Source organism: Erythrolamprus reginae, chromosome Z (genome assembly GCF_031021105.1).
Source record: "Erythrolamprus reginae isolate rEryReg1 chromosome Z, rEryReg1.hap1, whole genome shotgun sequence".
Lineage (NCBI taxonomy): Eukaryota > Metazoa > Chordata > Lepidosauria > Squamata > Dipsadidae > Erythrolamprus > Erythrolamprus reginae.
Window position 1 is genome coordinate 107,770,027 of NC_091963.1, and position 15,636 is coordinate 107,785,662.

Consider the following 15,636-nt stretch of genomic DNA (forward strand, 5'->3'; position numbering starts at 1 on the left):
ATAGAACAGGATGGAGATTATGTGGAAAAATAGGGAATGTAGAAGAAACATCATTCTTCCTTGTGTGTAAGTTTCATTGTGTTCAATAAATAATTGTTGAAGGGAAAAAATGAGGTCCATTACTTTCTGGGCGACCCTCGTATAACAAAGACTTCATGGAATAAATGGGAAGAAAAATAAATTTACAAAATATTTTGAAACAATGATTCTCATTGAACTTTCTTAATAGCAATATTAGTGTCGCTGTGCCAATTCCACCAGACAAGGTGAAGAAACTGCTGGAAAAGCTCTCCTTCTCCTGGAGAAGTGTCTGCCACAAAATGGGCTTCGTAGCCAAGATCTCCACCCACAAAATTGCTTTTTAAAGGTCATTGGAACCCATCTTTGTTTATCTTGAATCCTAGCCAATAAATACATTTCAACCAGACTGCAAAGTGCAAATTATTTTGGACCATAGGAATGAATCACTCTTTCTGTTTTCTCCCAAGGCACATTAAAAAAAAAAAAAGACCTGCATTGACGTGTAGACAAGCAAAGTTTACTTCAAAAAATCGAACATAAGATCTCTTCAATCTACACATTATATTTCAGAAAATATTACTTGCCACTGCTTGCATAATTTATTCATCATTATTTGTTAATGTATATTGCTATTAGTACATCAAAGATCTAATTCTATGGGTTCTTTGTATCAATTTCATTTTCTCGGGCAGGTTTTATAAATCCTACTCTAAATGCTGGAGTCTTTCAAAACCAAATGCTGTTATGACCACCACTGAAATTAAGCCCCCTTTTTGGCTTTCTCTCTTTTTGTGTGGATATTGAGGCCAGAAGTGTCCATTCCGATGAATGCTGTCTCTCTAGGAATTCAGCTACTACCAAGAAAGAGCTGGTCTCAGTATTAAGCCAACTCAGATAGTGTGGCAGGAATGTGTATAATAACTATGAGGAATGTAGCATTGCTTCAAGCTAGGTAAGCCTGGTCTATTACTTCAGTGATATTATATTTATATCATATTTATTATATTTAATGTGAAAATGTTGCTTTTATTATGTTTACACTGTTTTTAAGTTGCTCCATAAACTAAATAAACTTTGCTATTGCAGAAGGACTTATTTAAGAGTAGTACTGTATGTGTTCAGTTTGCAAGCAGATGGTCAATTTGAAAATCACACTAGCTAAAGCAGTCTTTCCTAACTGGTGTCATTCCATATAGTGTGTCTATAGTTGCCAAATTCTCAACACTTACAGCAATGATAGTGAACCTATGGCATGGTTGCCACAGGTGATACGTGGAGTCATATCTGAGGGCACATGAGGTGTTGCCCAATGTCAGCTCCAGCGTGCATGCCTGCACTGGCCAGCTCATTTTTGGCCTCTTTTTTTCAGCCATTTTCGCTCTCCTCAGGCTTCAGGAAAGATTCCTGAACCCTGGGGATGGTGAAAAACAGCCCAACGTTCCAACCACAAGTTTGTTTCTGAACTTCTGTTTCTGTATTTTCGCCAGACTTCAGAAGCCAGGAGGCTTCCGTGATGCATGTGAGAGGGGCAGCGTGGTGGGACGTTGCGTGCATACATGGGGGCAGGACATGGGTTTGAGCATTAGCACGTGCATACCCTTTTGGCACATGGGCCAAAAAAGGTTCGCCATCACTGACTTATGGGGTAGATATTCCAACGGATCTGGAGAGCACTGATTGGGTGAGGTTGAACTAAAACTTTAAATCGATGAAATGCATGGCATGATTTTAACTGGGACATTTTAGGAAAAGTATTACCATGATTATGATTCTGGTGTGTGTTGTAATTAAGAACATGTAGCTGTCTCTTTAATTGTCTTGCGTTCATAAATATTCCCCTGCTGGTTATTTTCCAGAGAACTTTATGTCAGTGTCATGATACTCAGTAACTCAAACTTAATTGTGGAGAGAGAAAGCCGGTAAAAGCAGCTGTAGATGCTATAAAGACATATAATTCCTTGTACTTTTTGGTTTCAAAGAATGAAGACAATATGAGATAGGCAGCAGTGCCCTGTAAATTTTTCTCCATTGTAAAATCCAACAGAATTCAAAATTCTGTATAAGTACTTTATTCTGTCAGTTACCTTAAAATAAAAATCTTTAAAGATTTAAGGAATTTGTGAAATAAGTCATTTTCTTTAAATGAAATGGAAGCGGGGAAACTTTATTAGAGCTTCTGCGATGTATCAAAGAAGTTCAAATTGTAAAAGAAAAAGAACTGAGAAAGGATCTAGCAGTCAGAGGAGCTTCACAAAGAAGGAAAAGCTGATAAGTTCACTGTGTGTGGGTTTAATTCCCAGAGACATGAACTTGTTCACGGGACGAGATCACTTTTCCATCTTTTATCTCCTCAATAATTGTGCGAATCTGACGGGTAGTTTTGGATCCTGCAGGGAGACAGAGGAGGAATCAAAACTTAATTGCAAAAAAGGAAAATAGAAAAGTGACAAAGAATTCCACCATCCACCTTTCTTTTCTTCAGCACTCAACTAAACAGGATTTGTATGCCGCCCCGAGTCTACGGAGAGGGGGCGGCATACAAATCCAATAAATTATTATTATTATTATTATTATTATTATTATTATTATTATTATTATTATTAAATTTTCAGGAGGGAGGGAAGCAAGGCTAATATTTCACCCAAATGATTTCTTTTTTAGAATGCTTATGTTTAGTATTTTACCATTTGAAAAGAAAAGTCCATGGTCTGCATTGATTCAGAGCTCACTGGATGTTGATCTGCTTACAGAAAATGGTGCTTTGCTTGCAGATAATGTAGCTATTTTCTGGGGCTTTTATTCAGGGAAACTTTGTCTGTCTGCAAGCATGAACCCCTCATTGAAAGCCCTCCATGACTGCCTATATTAGGTAGAAAGTGTGAAGCATGAAAGCATGGAGCAATAATAGCAGTGCAGTTGCAGCTGAAGACCTTCGACTGTAGATCTCTGCTGCAGATCACAAAGTTCAAGGTCCCCATGCTGTGAAACTTTAGAAGTTGCCAATAGAAATGCCAGTGTGTGCACAGTGTGACTATGTGAGACAGCCCAGGAGCAAATACAGTAAACAGGTGTAACTTGGAAATGTTTTTAAGTGAGCCAAAGAAGGTTTTCTTCCATACAATAGGAAATATGGAATTTTATTTAAAGCAACACTCCATATCCAATTTATTACAGTAGTCCCTCACCTATCGCTGGTGTTACGTTCCAGACCTGGCCGCGATAGGTGAAATCCGCGATGGGGAATTTATCGACTGATAGTACTTATTTAAGTATTTATATTGTAATTGTTTGGTAAATTTTCATTGTTTTAAGTGTTTATAAACCCTTCCCACACAGTATTTATTTTAGATACAGTATTTAAATACAGTATTTACAATTTTAGATATATTTTTTTTTGAAAAACCTGCCGATCGGCGGGCTGTTTAAATCTGCCGATCGACTTCCTCAGAAACCCGCAATGAAGTGAAGCCGCAGTAGGTGAAGCGCGGTATAGCGAGGGACTACTGTATATCATTTGCTGCCAGTATATTCTACTCATTCCTGCTAGCAGTGAGTGTTTCATGATTTGCACTATGCCATTCTGTCTTTTAGGCACCCCGTATTCAGCGGGAGAGTATGAATTTATACATCTATGCCCTATATATAAACTCTTTAGTCATCTTTGCAAATTATTAGACTTGAACTCTGTTTCCCTGTCTATCTGCAACTGTCATGCTTTATAACCATCCTTTGTTCTACAAGTCTTATCTATCAATTTCTACCACAGCAAAACAAAACAAAACAAAAACCATTGGCTTCCAATGTGGCATGATGATGATGTCAAAGCAGAAATGGTCATAGTTTAATACAGCCCTATGGCCAGGGGTGGGCTACTGCCCGGGTGGGGGGAACGCAGTGGGGTAGTGGGGTAGCAAAAAATGAAGCCCCACCCCAGAGCAACCAATTTGCCCTGAAAGATGTTGAAAGAAAATGCAGGGCATCCTACATAAGCCACGCCCACAGTCTCTCCTTATCTCATTTAGCTTTTCTTCCTTTCAAATATGTTCACCTATACTTTTATATTTTTTCTTCTATTCTTTTCTTTATTTATATTATTACATATCTATTCTCTTCAATGTGTATTATTTATTGGACCAAATAAACAAATAAACAAATAAACAAATAAACAAATAAACAAATAAACAAATAAACAAATAAACAAATAAACAAATAAACAAATAAACAAATAAACAAATAAACAAATAAACAAATAAACAAATAAACAAATAAACAAATAAACAAATAAACAAATAAACAAATAAACAAATAAACAAATAAACAAATAAACAAATAAACAAATAAACAAATAAACAAATAAACAAATAAACAAATAAACAAATAAACAAATAAACAAATAAACAAATAAACAAATAAACAAATAAACAAATAAACAAATAAACAAATAAACAAATAAACAAATAAACAAATAAACAAATAAACAAATAAACAAATAAACAAATAAACAAATAAACAAATAAACAAATAAACAAATAAACAAATAAACAAACAAACAAACAAACAAATAAACAAATAAACAAATAAACAAATAAACTGTGGTAGTAAGAAATTTGGTAGCCCTTCACTGCCTGTGGCTGAAGGAAGTAGGAACTGTTGCCTTCCTTGGTTGTTCTCCATGCAATATAGAACATTTGCCTAACAATTGGGAAGTGTAGATTGCCTTTTTCCAGACTCAGCGTGACTTAATGGTAGGCTCAGCCTAAGATATAGAAAATCTTGTGAGGACCCAGATCTAGATACTCCAAGGAGGAAACTTTTAAAACTAGAATAGATTCAGGTAACAGACTAATTAAACATCAAAGCTCCAGTAGATCCTTACCCTCTATGGCTGATGAGTACTGGGGAGAAATACTACATGAAAAGAAGAAAAACAAACAAAATACCAATTAGAGAAACACAAAAAGCAATGCAAAAAAAACAATACAGAAGTGATTGTTGAAGTTGCTAATCTTTAATAAGAAGGAAACAATGACACTTGATCTAAGTCTGATTTAATTCATGATTATTTCTTTAGGATAAAATTACAGGTGCTATTTTAGAGTGCTGCAGCACTTTAGTCATAATCATTTCTTTTTCATCTGTGGCCCAGTACTATATTGATAGACTAGTAAAGGCAAAGGATAAAGAATAAAGCTTTGTTCAAGTGCCACCTTAGCTGTATTTGATTTACAACCATTGCAATCACAAGAGCCAAACTTAGTGTATCAACAATATACGCTAACAAAAGTTTGAAATAGTGGGAGAGCTACAAAAATCATCTTAAATCATTATTGTTACTTCTACTCAGGCATTAGAATGCATTTCAGAAATCCTATAGTTTGGTGAACCCTTCAGTGGAACCTTACTCTGATGGTTCTCTAACCTTCACCATTTTCCCAATTTGCCATTTCAAATACAAACGATGGGATCCTTTAGACATACTAAGCTTCCTCTCCCTCCAGCAGACGACGGTAGGTGGCAATCTCCTGTTCCAAATGTGTCTTGACATCAAGGAGAACCTTATATTCATGGTTCTGGCGCTCCATGTCACATCTCAAGGTAGACAGTTCCTCTTCCACATGGATGATCAGACCCTGGATCTGGGCTAGCTGAACACTATAGCGAGATTCTATGTCTGCCAAAGTTCTTTCCAGTGCTGCTTTCTGGGAAGAGGAAGGAATCAGAATCAGTATTAAAAAGGAATATAAATGTTATATTATTATTATTATTATTATTATTATTATTATTATTATTATCATCATCATCATCTCCGGAGACTCGGAGCAGCTTACAACAACAATATATTTTGATGAAGAAGCCATTGCAACCTGGGCAAAACCAACATTAGGTTACAAACTATGGTTTATTGAGCCAAATGGTTGGGTATGTATATTATTGGAAGCCATAAGTAAATCAACCACAATAATGGCAAAACAGAGAGATCAAAAGTGAATGCAGCCCCCACTCCAACAATTGGACATTAGCTGCCAGAGCTGCTAAGTTTTTCTCTATATTATAAAAGAATAAGAACGTTGTTCATTGTATTTGTACAGTATTTGATGTTTTAATTTAATTTTTTAAAGTTATTCTTTTAAGTAACTTCTCTGACCTACTCTCACCCACTTTTTTCTCATAGCCGTGTCCCCTTCTAGTTTTACTTGCAAAATATCATTCCAAAATTAAAATACACTATCAGCCTAACACAGTTGCTGGGACTCTAATTTAGCACAATATGTCACTCCAGTATAAGATTCTACCAAGGTTTCCTTATGTATTACTTAAGAGAACATGAATCCTGGGAGGAAACATATCCCCCTAATGCCCACACTCACCCCAAAAATCTGTCTGTCTTGATAGCTTACTCACAGGGAGTGTCAGAACGCTCTTTGGAAATGATTTGCCTATATAAACCAATAGCTTCTTGCATGGGGATTAATGCTATTGTCAAAAATGTATCATTCTTATATGTACAGTAACTACAAATAAGTGCTTGGCAAGAAAAACTGTCTTGTTCTTCCTCACCTGTTTTCTTTAGAAAGAATTGGTTTTTGAAATTTTGTTTGAAAGAACAGAGAATGTGGATAAAATTTTCTAGAGAGGAGTTTGACATTGTGGGTAATTTTTTAACTATGAAGTAGTCAAAGATCACATAGGAATTCCCCAGCTTTCATATCCTAGTTAATTTTCCAGAAGTCTTGAATTTATAGAGAATAGGGAATGGCCCCAAAGGATTAGAAATAAAAGCCACTATCAAAGCAATTGTCAGATAAATGTGGATTGAGCCAATTTCAAGGAACTAATATGAGAAAACAGACAGCTCCTTCTCTAGTTCACATGAAGATTGTGTGAGGGAGAAAGAAGCAAATTCAAACTTGCGAGATTCATTTTCATAGCTGTTACAATATGTCCCAAAAGTTCTGTTTTGAGAGACAACTATTGAAAAAGCAATTTGGGATAACTATGACCTGGATGGCTGAGAATCTCCATAGACATTTAGCTCTTAAAATAAAAGGAATCTTGATCTATCCTGGCAAAGTTTTCTTGGACTGGTCTACTTTACAGGGCTGATAGTACACTAGGACTACATTCTTAAGGAGGATGTCATAAAGGATTGTTTAAATTGGGAAGCCAAAAAGACCTGGGTATAATAGAAGGATATACAATGGTACCTCTACTTATGAACTTAATTAATTCCGTGACCAGGTTCTTAAGTAGAAAGGTTTGTAAGAAGAAGCAATTTTCCCCATAGGAATCAATATAAAAGCAAATAATGTGTGCGATTGGGGAAACCACAGGGAAGGTGGAGGCCCTATTTCCTCCCAGGAGATTCCTAGAGAAGCCCCATGGAGGCTTCTCCCTCCTTTTCCGGTTACAGTTTTGGAGGCTTGGGTTTGTAAGTGGAAAGTGGTTTAATTTAATTTAATTCAAAGGGAAAAAGCAACTTTCAACACAGCAATATAGAGCAACTCAGGGAAGAAACAAGAGCATTTTCGTCCTCTCAGTGAAACATGTTTTGCATCTTATGTAGAATCTAGAGAAAGAAAAACAAAAGTAGCCTGGCTCCTGTACCGTGTTAAGCTGGGCCTGCAAATCTATCTCTAGTCCTTGAAGGCTGCGTCGCAGTTCTATGACTTCTGATTGGCCACTCTGCAGTTGTTCCGTATTGATGGCAACTTCTTGATTCAGCTCTTCAGTCTGTTAAGAAAGGACCATTGAAATGTCATGGCGCACATATCAAAATAGCCAACATGCTTTCAAGAGAGTATATTACTCTCAAAGAAGTCCCTACCTTCCTGAAGAACCACTGCTCAGCATCTCTGCGGTTGTTCTCCGCCAAGCTCTCATATTGTTCTCGCATGTCTGCCAGGACCTTTGTCAGATCCACACCAGGAGCGGCATCCATTTCCACAGTGATTTCTCCACCCATTTGGCTTTTAAAGAGTCTCATTTCCTGTTTGGTGAACACCAAAGAAAAATTATCCTGTTATCCTGAATAATAACAATTCCTACATTATTTCTAAAATAAGTAATATTGGTTTACTTTATTTAGCATGGAGATTTCAATCTATCATGGTATCTAATTTTGGCTTAATGGGTTTATTTATTGATCCAGTCTACTTGGCCACCAATCTATTCAAGAAACTCTGGGTGGCAACCAGGATGAAAATAAAGAAATGTTTACCTTAACATTTGTTGAACATTCAAAGAAGTTCCAAAAACATATTACAGATAGATTAAGACAGGTTATAGATTAAACAGGTTATATTCTCAAAAGATCTGATTATTTGAGGAACATCTTGTCTCCCATAGTGTCTACCCAGCCAGTTTGATCTGGTTTGTTTGTTTGATTGCTGATTGGTTGGTTGGTTGGTTGGTTGGTTGGTTGGTTGGTTGGTTGGTTGGTTTGACTTCTATGCTACCCAATTCCATGGGCCTCAGGTTGGCAGATTCATCATTTTTGTTGATTAAAGAATGCCATCTATCAGTATGTGTACCTTCTCTGTAGCATTGCCTGTCCTCTGGAACAAACAAGAATCAAACAGCCCCCATCTTGCTGGGATTCCAAAGGGCAGGTAATTTAATGCTTCCAAAGGCTCTTTGTCTAGGCCTTTGGCCAAGAGAACTGGCACTCCTTTCTCCTTGCTTTGTTATAATTACTGCTTTGTCCTGTGTTTCTCGTATGTGGGTTTTGTATTGTTCTTTGCTTTTAAGTGGTTCTAAACTTCCCACAATTAACTGTGAGTCAAATGACATATAAATTTAATAAATGATTATGGTTTGTCAGCCAAGTGTTCAGACTGCATTTAGCATTTTTAACCACCTATCAAATCCTTCACAAGTATCCATACCTGGTATGGCAGGTATGGTTACTTGATGCTGTTAAAGGTGATATTTCAGGATGTAAACTGTTCCCAGTAAAGCTGCCCAGTTTGCAATGGACTGGCAGTGATTTTTGTCAATACTAATATTATTATTATGGCGACTGCTGATGAAAACAATTAAAAGTTTTGGTGAATTTTCTGGATTCAAAATTAATAGAAGATTTTGCACAGAAAGAATCCAGATGCCACATACCAAAAGTGAAATATCTAGGAGTGTATCTGACAAGTTGCAATAAAGATATATTCCAAAATAATTATAATAAATCATGAAAAGATTTTTTTTCAATATGTGTTTGTGTGTGTGTGTGTGTGCGTGCGTGCGTGTGTGTGTGTGTGTGTAAAAAATTAAAAATTCTTGTCTAAGAAGAACTATGACTCTCAAAATTAACATATTATCCAAGACATTGTTTTATTTCAAATGGCATATATTTTAAACCTGCAAAGAAAAATTAGTAGATGTATATGCAGTGAGGGAAAATCCAGAATAAAATTCAAAAATCTACAGGATTCAAAAGGCAAAGTTGGGTTTGCTTTTCCAAATTTCAAATCTTGTCAGCATGCAAGCTGTCATGAATAACAGAATGGATAAAATCCCAAATAGCCAAATGTCAATATTCAAAGGAATCGGCCTAGCTAACAGGATTTAGGTATTCATAGGGCTTCATAGGTATTTATGATATAAGGCAGTGATGGCGAACCTATGGCATGGGTGCCACAGGTGGCACGCAGAGTCATATCTGCTGGCACACAAGCTGTTGCCCTAGCTCAGCTCCAACGTGCATGTGTGTGCTGGCCAGCTGATTTTTGGCTTGAGTCTCAGGGAGGGCATTTTTTTTTGTTTCCAGAGAGCCTCCAGGCGGGGTAAGGGAGGGCGTTTTTACCCTCCCCCAGCTCCAGGGAAACCTTTGGAGCCTTGGCGAAATACGAGCCTACTGGGCCCACCCGAAGTTGGGAAAAAGGCCGTTTCCGGCCTCTAGAGAGCTTCCGGGGGTTGGGGGAGCTGTTTTCGCCCTCCCCAGGCATTGAATTAGATGTGTGGGCACTCACACAGTCATGATAGCACACATACACACTTTTTCGGCACCCGAGCAAAAAAAGTTCAACATCACTGATATAAGGAAACAAAAGAAAACAAAAATCTAAAATCATATTCCAAAACAAAACTTGATAAAAGTTGTAACTCTTTAAAAGAATAATTTCACCACTAGCTTCTCCACTAAAGTGTTTTTTATTCTGGGAATGATTCTAGCAAGAAACCTATAATTACATATATACCTATGTTACATTCTGACTCCAGAAAAACACATAGCGAAAATTATTCAATTAAACATGGTTTTTACCTTCTACTGTACCTACAAATAGCAGGAGAATAAAAAGTTATTGCAGGGAGAAAGAAAGAGAGACTTTAAGAAAGATAACAGAATTGAATCTCATAGAATCAAGGCCACCTTTAAGGAAATAAAACTGGTTCATCAGAGGCTGATGTTATGGGCTAAAAGAGAATGACTGGCCAAAAGTAACTGGGAACTGTTTTCATAGTTACCAATATATATTCATTTAACTCATAGTGGGGCTTTATATTTAAATTAAGGGTGTATATACAATTCTTGCATGTAAGTTAAATACTTGATTACTTGCTAGTGATATAGATAAAATGGAAACATCAGAATACAGACAGTAGTTGACTTACTATCACAATTGAGGCAAAAATTCCAGTTGTACAGTGAGGCATTTGTTAAGTGAGTCTTGCCCCATTTAATGACCTTTCTTGCCACACTTCTTAATGTTAAGTGAATCTGGCTTCTCCATTGACTTTGCCTGTCTGAAGGTCGCAAGAGGTGATCATATGACCTTCGGACACAGCAATAATCAAATGAGCCTGTTGCTAAGAGTCTGAATTTTGATCACATCACTATGGAAAAGCTGCAAATGCTATAAGCATGAAAAAATGATCATGCCAATCTTTTCAGTGCCATTGTAACTTTGAACAGTCACTAAATGAAGGACACTTGAGTTATCAAATCAAATAAAGAAGAGTCAAGAGCAGGCAAATTAAATGCAGCATGTTTATAAAGTTTTATTTTGCAAATAAAATCACAAATCCAAAGGCTGGTCTGCACTCCACTGTTCAAAAGCTGGGATGCAAACTTCTCAATGACGCCTTATCTGCTATGAGTGCAAATATATGTTATTGAATTACTATAAAGTATAAACCAACTGCAAATTCACACTCCTCGTTTTAACAATGCATATGCTATGTAATGGTGGCATCTTACCTCTTCATGATTCTTCTTCAAGAGAAGCAACTCCTCAGTAAGAAGTTCAATATCCTTTTCTAGGTGAATCCTGGTTGTGGTTAGATCATCTAGAACACTGCGCAAGCCATTGATGTCAGATTCAACACTCATGCGCAATGCCTGTTCTGTCTCAAACCTAAAATCAAAAGGGATGAGTGAGTGAGGATGAAAAATGTAAAAGAGACAATATTTGTCTTCCTCATGATGACAGCCTTGATGGCAAAAACTTACTTGTTTTTGAAATCATCAGCAGTCAGTTTTGCATTATCAATCTGCAAGAGGACATCAGCATTCTCAATTGTTGCAGAAAGAATCTGAAAACAACATAGAAATGGCTGATTGAGATCAAGAGCTTCTAAAGGAATACCTTCATCTTTGAAATGTCTGTGGATGCGGTGTCTATCGCTCACCACAAAAAGCAGTAATCCTCAGCTCTTTAGGATATTGAGTAGAGTTTCTACCATTGACTGCAATGCTCCAAAGTCAACATTATATCTTTATAAAAGTCTTATCGACACACTAAGCTATTGAGTTCACCTGTTACTTCAGAGGAAGTTCAGTGAAAGCAACCATTTCACAACATTGCTCCTGGAGCTGAAAGACTAATGCCACCTCATTCATGAAAATGTCTCATTTGTTCTACCTCCCACATCAGAGTTGACTTTCCCTTTAGTAGACAAGACACTGTGATGCCTTGGAGTTTAATTAAAAGAGTTGAATGTAGAGAAATCTTTACCACTTGTCCAATATGATTTTTTAAAAAGTGTTTGATCTACAGAAATTGATAAAATGTCCTATCCTAATGCAATATGTTTTTTGCTTGTAGCATAAAGCTGAATATTCAGAAGAAAGGTATATAATAAAGGGAGAGAAGAAGCACTTGTCCATCCGCAAAATAGCATTTTCTTCTGCAAGTCCATTGAAATTTTGCCAAGGTATCTCAAATAACTGTCCCCACAGCATTATTGTTTCTATATTCACTGTGAAGGTGCAACATAGAGTTTTTGAACTGAGTAACAAAATGTCTTAAAAGGTTTCAAGTTTAAAGATTAACGGATCATGCAAAGTTATCAAAGTTAGCTTTTCCTTTTAGCAGATTGTTTCAGGACATAAGTAATTCTTATTTAATGGCCTGTACTACAGTCTACAGTAGATAATCAAGATCTACCCTCACAAAGTAAGATTTATTGACTTTCCGCTATCTATATTTACCTTCAATGTCTTGTCTACTTTTGTTTTTGTCTTCATTCTATCTCTCCCACATTTAGCTGGATTTTAGATATAAATATTTTTTACTTTCCTCTATAATGAACACGGCTTATTTATTTTGCTTCTCTAAGCTTTCCAGAGCATATTTTAAAATGTTGAAATAATAATAAAAATATACTGTTAGTGTATTGAATAGGAGTAAAGTAGAAAACTTTTCAAGTTATGTACCAATGATACACACACAAAACTAATATTCGTGTAACCCAAAATGCAGTGCTTTGTTTCATTTTTGGACTTTACAGAATAGTTTGCAAGTCCCAAAGTGTTCAGAAACACTTCACAGTGTTTGTATACTTTAAAAAAAACAGGCATGAAAATGTTTATTGAAAATATTGATGTGAACAATATTGCATCATACTGAAGGAAATTTGTTAGAAACATGTTATAAAGGATAAAATAAACACAAACATGTATATAACTTTTCATTTTTTTAAAAAAAAAAATCATGTCAGTGTGCATTGGAAACATACTGAATCAATAATTATGGGCAATTAAGTGAAGGCAATTTTAGATTTCACAGATTTACAGATACCATAACACACAGTGGGATGAACAAGCCATGTCATTTCTGCAACCTTTACTCAAAAGTGTTGACTCATTCATAACACCAATTTAATGTTCATATACAGTGATCCCCCGCTCTTTGCGAGGGTTCCGTTCCAGCACCACCCGCAACGAGCGGGTTTTCGCGAAGTAGCGCTGCGGAAGTAAAAACACCATCTGCGCATGTGCAGATGGTGTTTTTACTTCCGCAGCGCTAGCGAGGAGCCGAAGATTGGGGGCGGCGCGGGTGTTTTAAAACATCCCCGCCGACATGGGGGGCTCGCTAGCACCCCCCTAACCCGGGTTGGGGGTTTGGGGGTGTGCTAGCGAGCCCCTCATGTCGGCGGGGATGTTTTAAAACACCCGCGCGACTTTCCAATGAGTCCCGAAGACAACGCGTTTGTCTTCGGGACTCATTGGAAAGTCGCGCGGGTGTTTTAAAACATCCCCGCCGACATGGGAGGCTCGCTAGCACCCCCCCGAACCCCCAACCCGGGTTTGGGGGTGTGCTAGCGAGCCCCTCATGTCGGCGGGGATGTTTTAAAACACCCGCGCCACTTTCCAATGAGTCCCGAAGACAACGCGTTTGTCTTCGGGACTCATTGGAAAGTCGCGCGGGTGTTTTAAAACATCCCCGCCGACATGGGAGGCTCGCTAGCACACCCCCGAACCCCCAACCCGGGTTTGGGGGTGTGCTAGCGAGCCCCTCATGTCGGCGGGGATGTTTTAAAACACCCGCGCGACTTTCCAATGAGTCCCGAAGACAACGCGTTTGTCTTCGGGACTCATTGGAAAGTCGCGCGGGTGTTTTAAAACGTCCCCGCCGGCATGGGGGGCTTCCTAGCAGCCCCCCAAACCCGGGTTGGGGGTCCGGGGGGTGCTGGTAAGCCCCCCATGCCGGTGGCGACATCGCGCCGCCCCCAATCTTCGGCTCCTCGCTAGCGGGCAGGCAGGCGGCTCCTCGCTAGCGGGCAGGCAGGCGAGAGCTAGCGCCAGCGAACAGCTTGTCCGCGCTCGCTCTGGCCGCGAGAATGAACGGTGTGGGCGGGCGAAGGGCGGGCGGCAGCGAGGAGTTTGCGTGGGCGGTGGGGAAACTCCTCGCTGACGCCAGCAAGAGGGGGAAGACCCAGGGAAGCCGCTGCCATCTACGCATGAGTGCCCGGCACGCATGCGTAGATGGTATTTTTGACTTCCGGGTTGAAAAATAGCGAAGTACCCTGTTCGCAATGGTTGGGGACGCAATAAACGGGGGATCACTGTACACTTAAAACACTGAGCATTTAACATCTACAATGGAAAGGAATACTTTGTCCTGAAATTACAAGGAATACAAATAAAAATGAAGATTAGGGGTAATAGCAGATTAGGGGTAATTGTCTTCAAAGAGGGGCTGCATACAAATCTAATAAATTATTATTATTATTATTATTATTATTATTATTATTATTATTATTATTATTAGCAGTGTTCCAATATCTCAGGGAATCAAGCTATTCTTCAAAGAGGGCAGGACAAGAAGTAATGGGTGGTAACTAATCTAGGAGAGAAGCAACCTAAAACTAAAGAGAAATTTCCTGACAGTTAGAACAATTAATCAGTGGAACAACTTGCCTCCAGAAGTTGCAAATGCTCCAACACTGGGAGTTTTTAGGAAGAGATTGAACCATTTCTCTGAAATAGTATGAGGTTTCCTTCCAGAGCACGGGGTTGGATTAGAAGATTCTGTTTTCTATTCTATTCTATTCTATTAACAAGAAAAGCATTCACTTTCTCAACTCATAAAGCAATTAAATTCTGGTCCCTTAAGATCAACTTGAAAAAGAGGAACCTATCAAAGGAGTCACTTTTGCTAATTGCTTTTCACCTGCCACAGTATCTTTTTTTTAAAGTACTCTGCCCAGTGCTATTGCTAACAAATGCTTGTGGGCACTTGTTACTTATAGTCAGAGGTTTAGCATCTAATCCCCATGAAAATTCTTTGCCATACCTTACTCCTCAGGTCCTCAATAATCCTGAAATAGAGGTTGTAGTCACGGTCTGGGCCAGGTGTCTGCTTCTGGTACCATTCCTTAATCTTGACCTCCAGGTTGGCATTGGCTTCCTCCAATGCCCGCACTTTGTCCAGGTAAGCAGCTAGGCGATCATTGAGGTTCTGCATGGTTTCCTTCTCCTTCCCAGCCAGAAGGATATCACCTCCCCCCGCAGTTAGTCCTCCTCCAAGACTTTCACTAAGACCCCCACCAAGGCCCCCAGCAAAGGGGCTGCAGTAACTGCTGCCCCCATAAGTACCCGGGGTGTTTCCAATCCCAGAGATGCCGCGAGGAGTAGAAACTGAAATACCACCAGCTCCACCATGACTGCTAGGGACATGGCTACCTCTCCCAAAATGGTTTTCCCCACCAAAACCTTTCATAGAGGAGGAGGAAGTACTAGTATAGCGCCTGATGATGGTGGACATCTTTCCAGAGAATGGAGCCACCTAAAACACTGTTCTGTTCAATCGTGAAAGGACTGAAAAACTAAGAGTTCTCTCTCGTTCCAGGCTGCTTTTATTCCCACTGTGGGGGCGTTATGTCAAATGCCTTTTC

At 38.6% G+C, this 15,636-nt stretch overlaps 1 protein-coding gene across 1 annotated transcript; it reads right to left on the reverse strand.

The window, feature by feature from the left end:
• Positions 1–2,190: 2,190 nt before the first annotated feature.
• LOC139154364 (keratin, type I cytoskeletal 14-like) lies at positions 2,191–15,506 on the reverse strand. The gene is made up of 8 exons (XM_070728869.1): positions 15,036–15,506; positions 11,468–11,550; positions 11,216–11,372; positions 7,847–8,008; positions 7,627–7,752; positions 5,500–5,720; positions 4,898–4,929; positions 2,191–2,408 (listed from the first exon to the last, which is right to left on the reverse strand). The coding sequence occupies exons 1-8, from the start codon at positions 15,504–15,506 to the stop codon at positions 2,311–2,313; spliced, it is 1,350 nt and encodes a 449-aa protein (XP_070584970.1). The 3' UTR covers positions 2,191–2,310.
• Between the last annotated feature and the right edge of the window lie 130 nt (positions 15,507–15,636).

Coding starts and splice junctions, on each gene's coding strand:
- LOC139154364 (XM_070728869.1), bottom strand. CDS start 15,506: ATGTCCACCATCATCAGGCGCTATACTAGTACTTCCTCCTCCTCTATG. Junction 7,753..7,846: donor AGCAGTGGTTCTTCAGGAAG/GTAGGGACTTCT, acceptor CTTTCTTAACAG/ACTGAAGAGCTGAATCAAGA. Junction 4,930..5,499: donor CTGGAGGGAGAGGAAGCTTA/GTATGTCTAAAG, acceptor CTTTTCATGTAG/TATTTCTCCCCAGTACTCAT.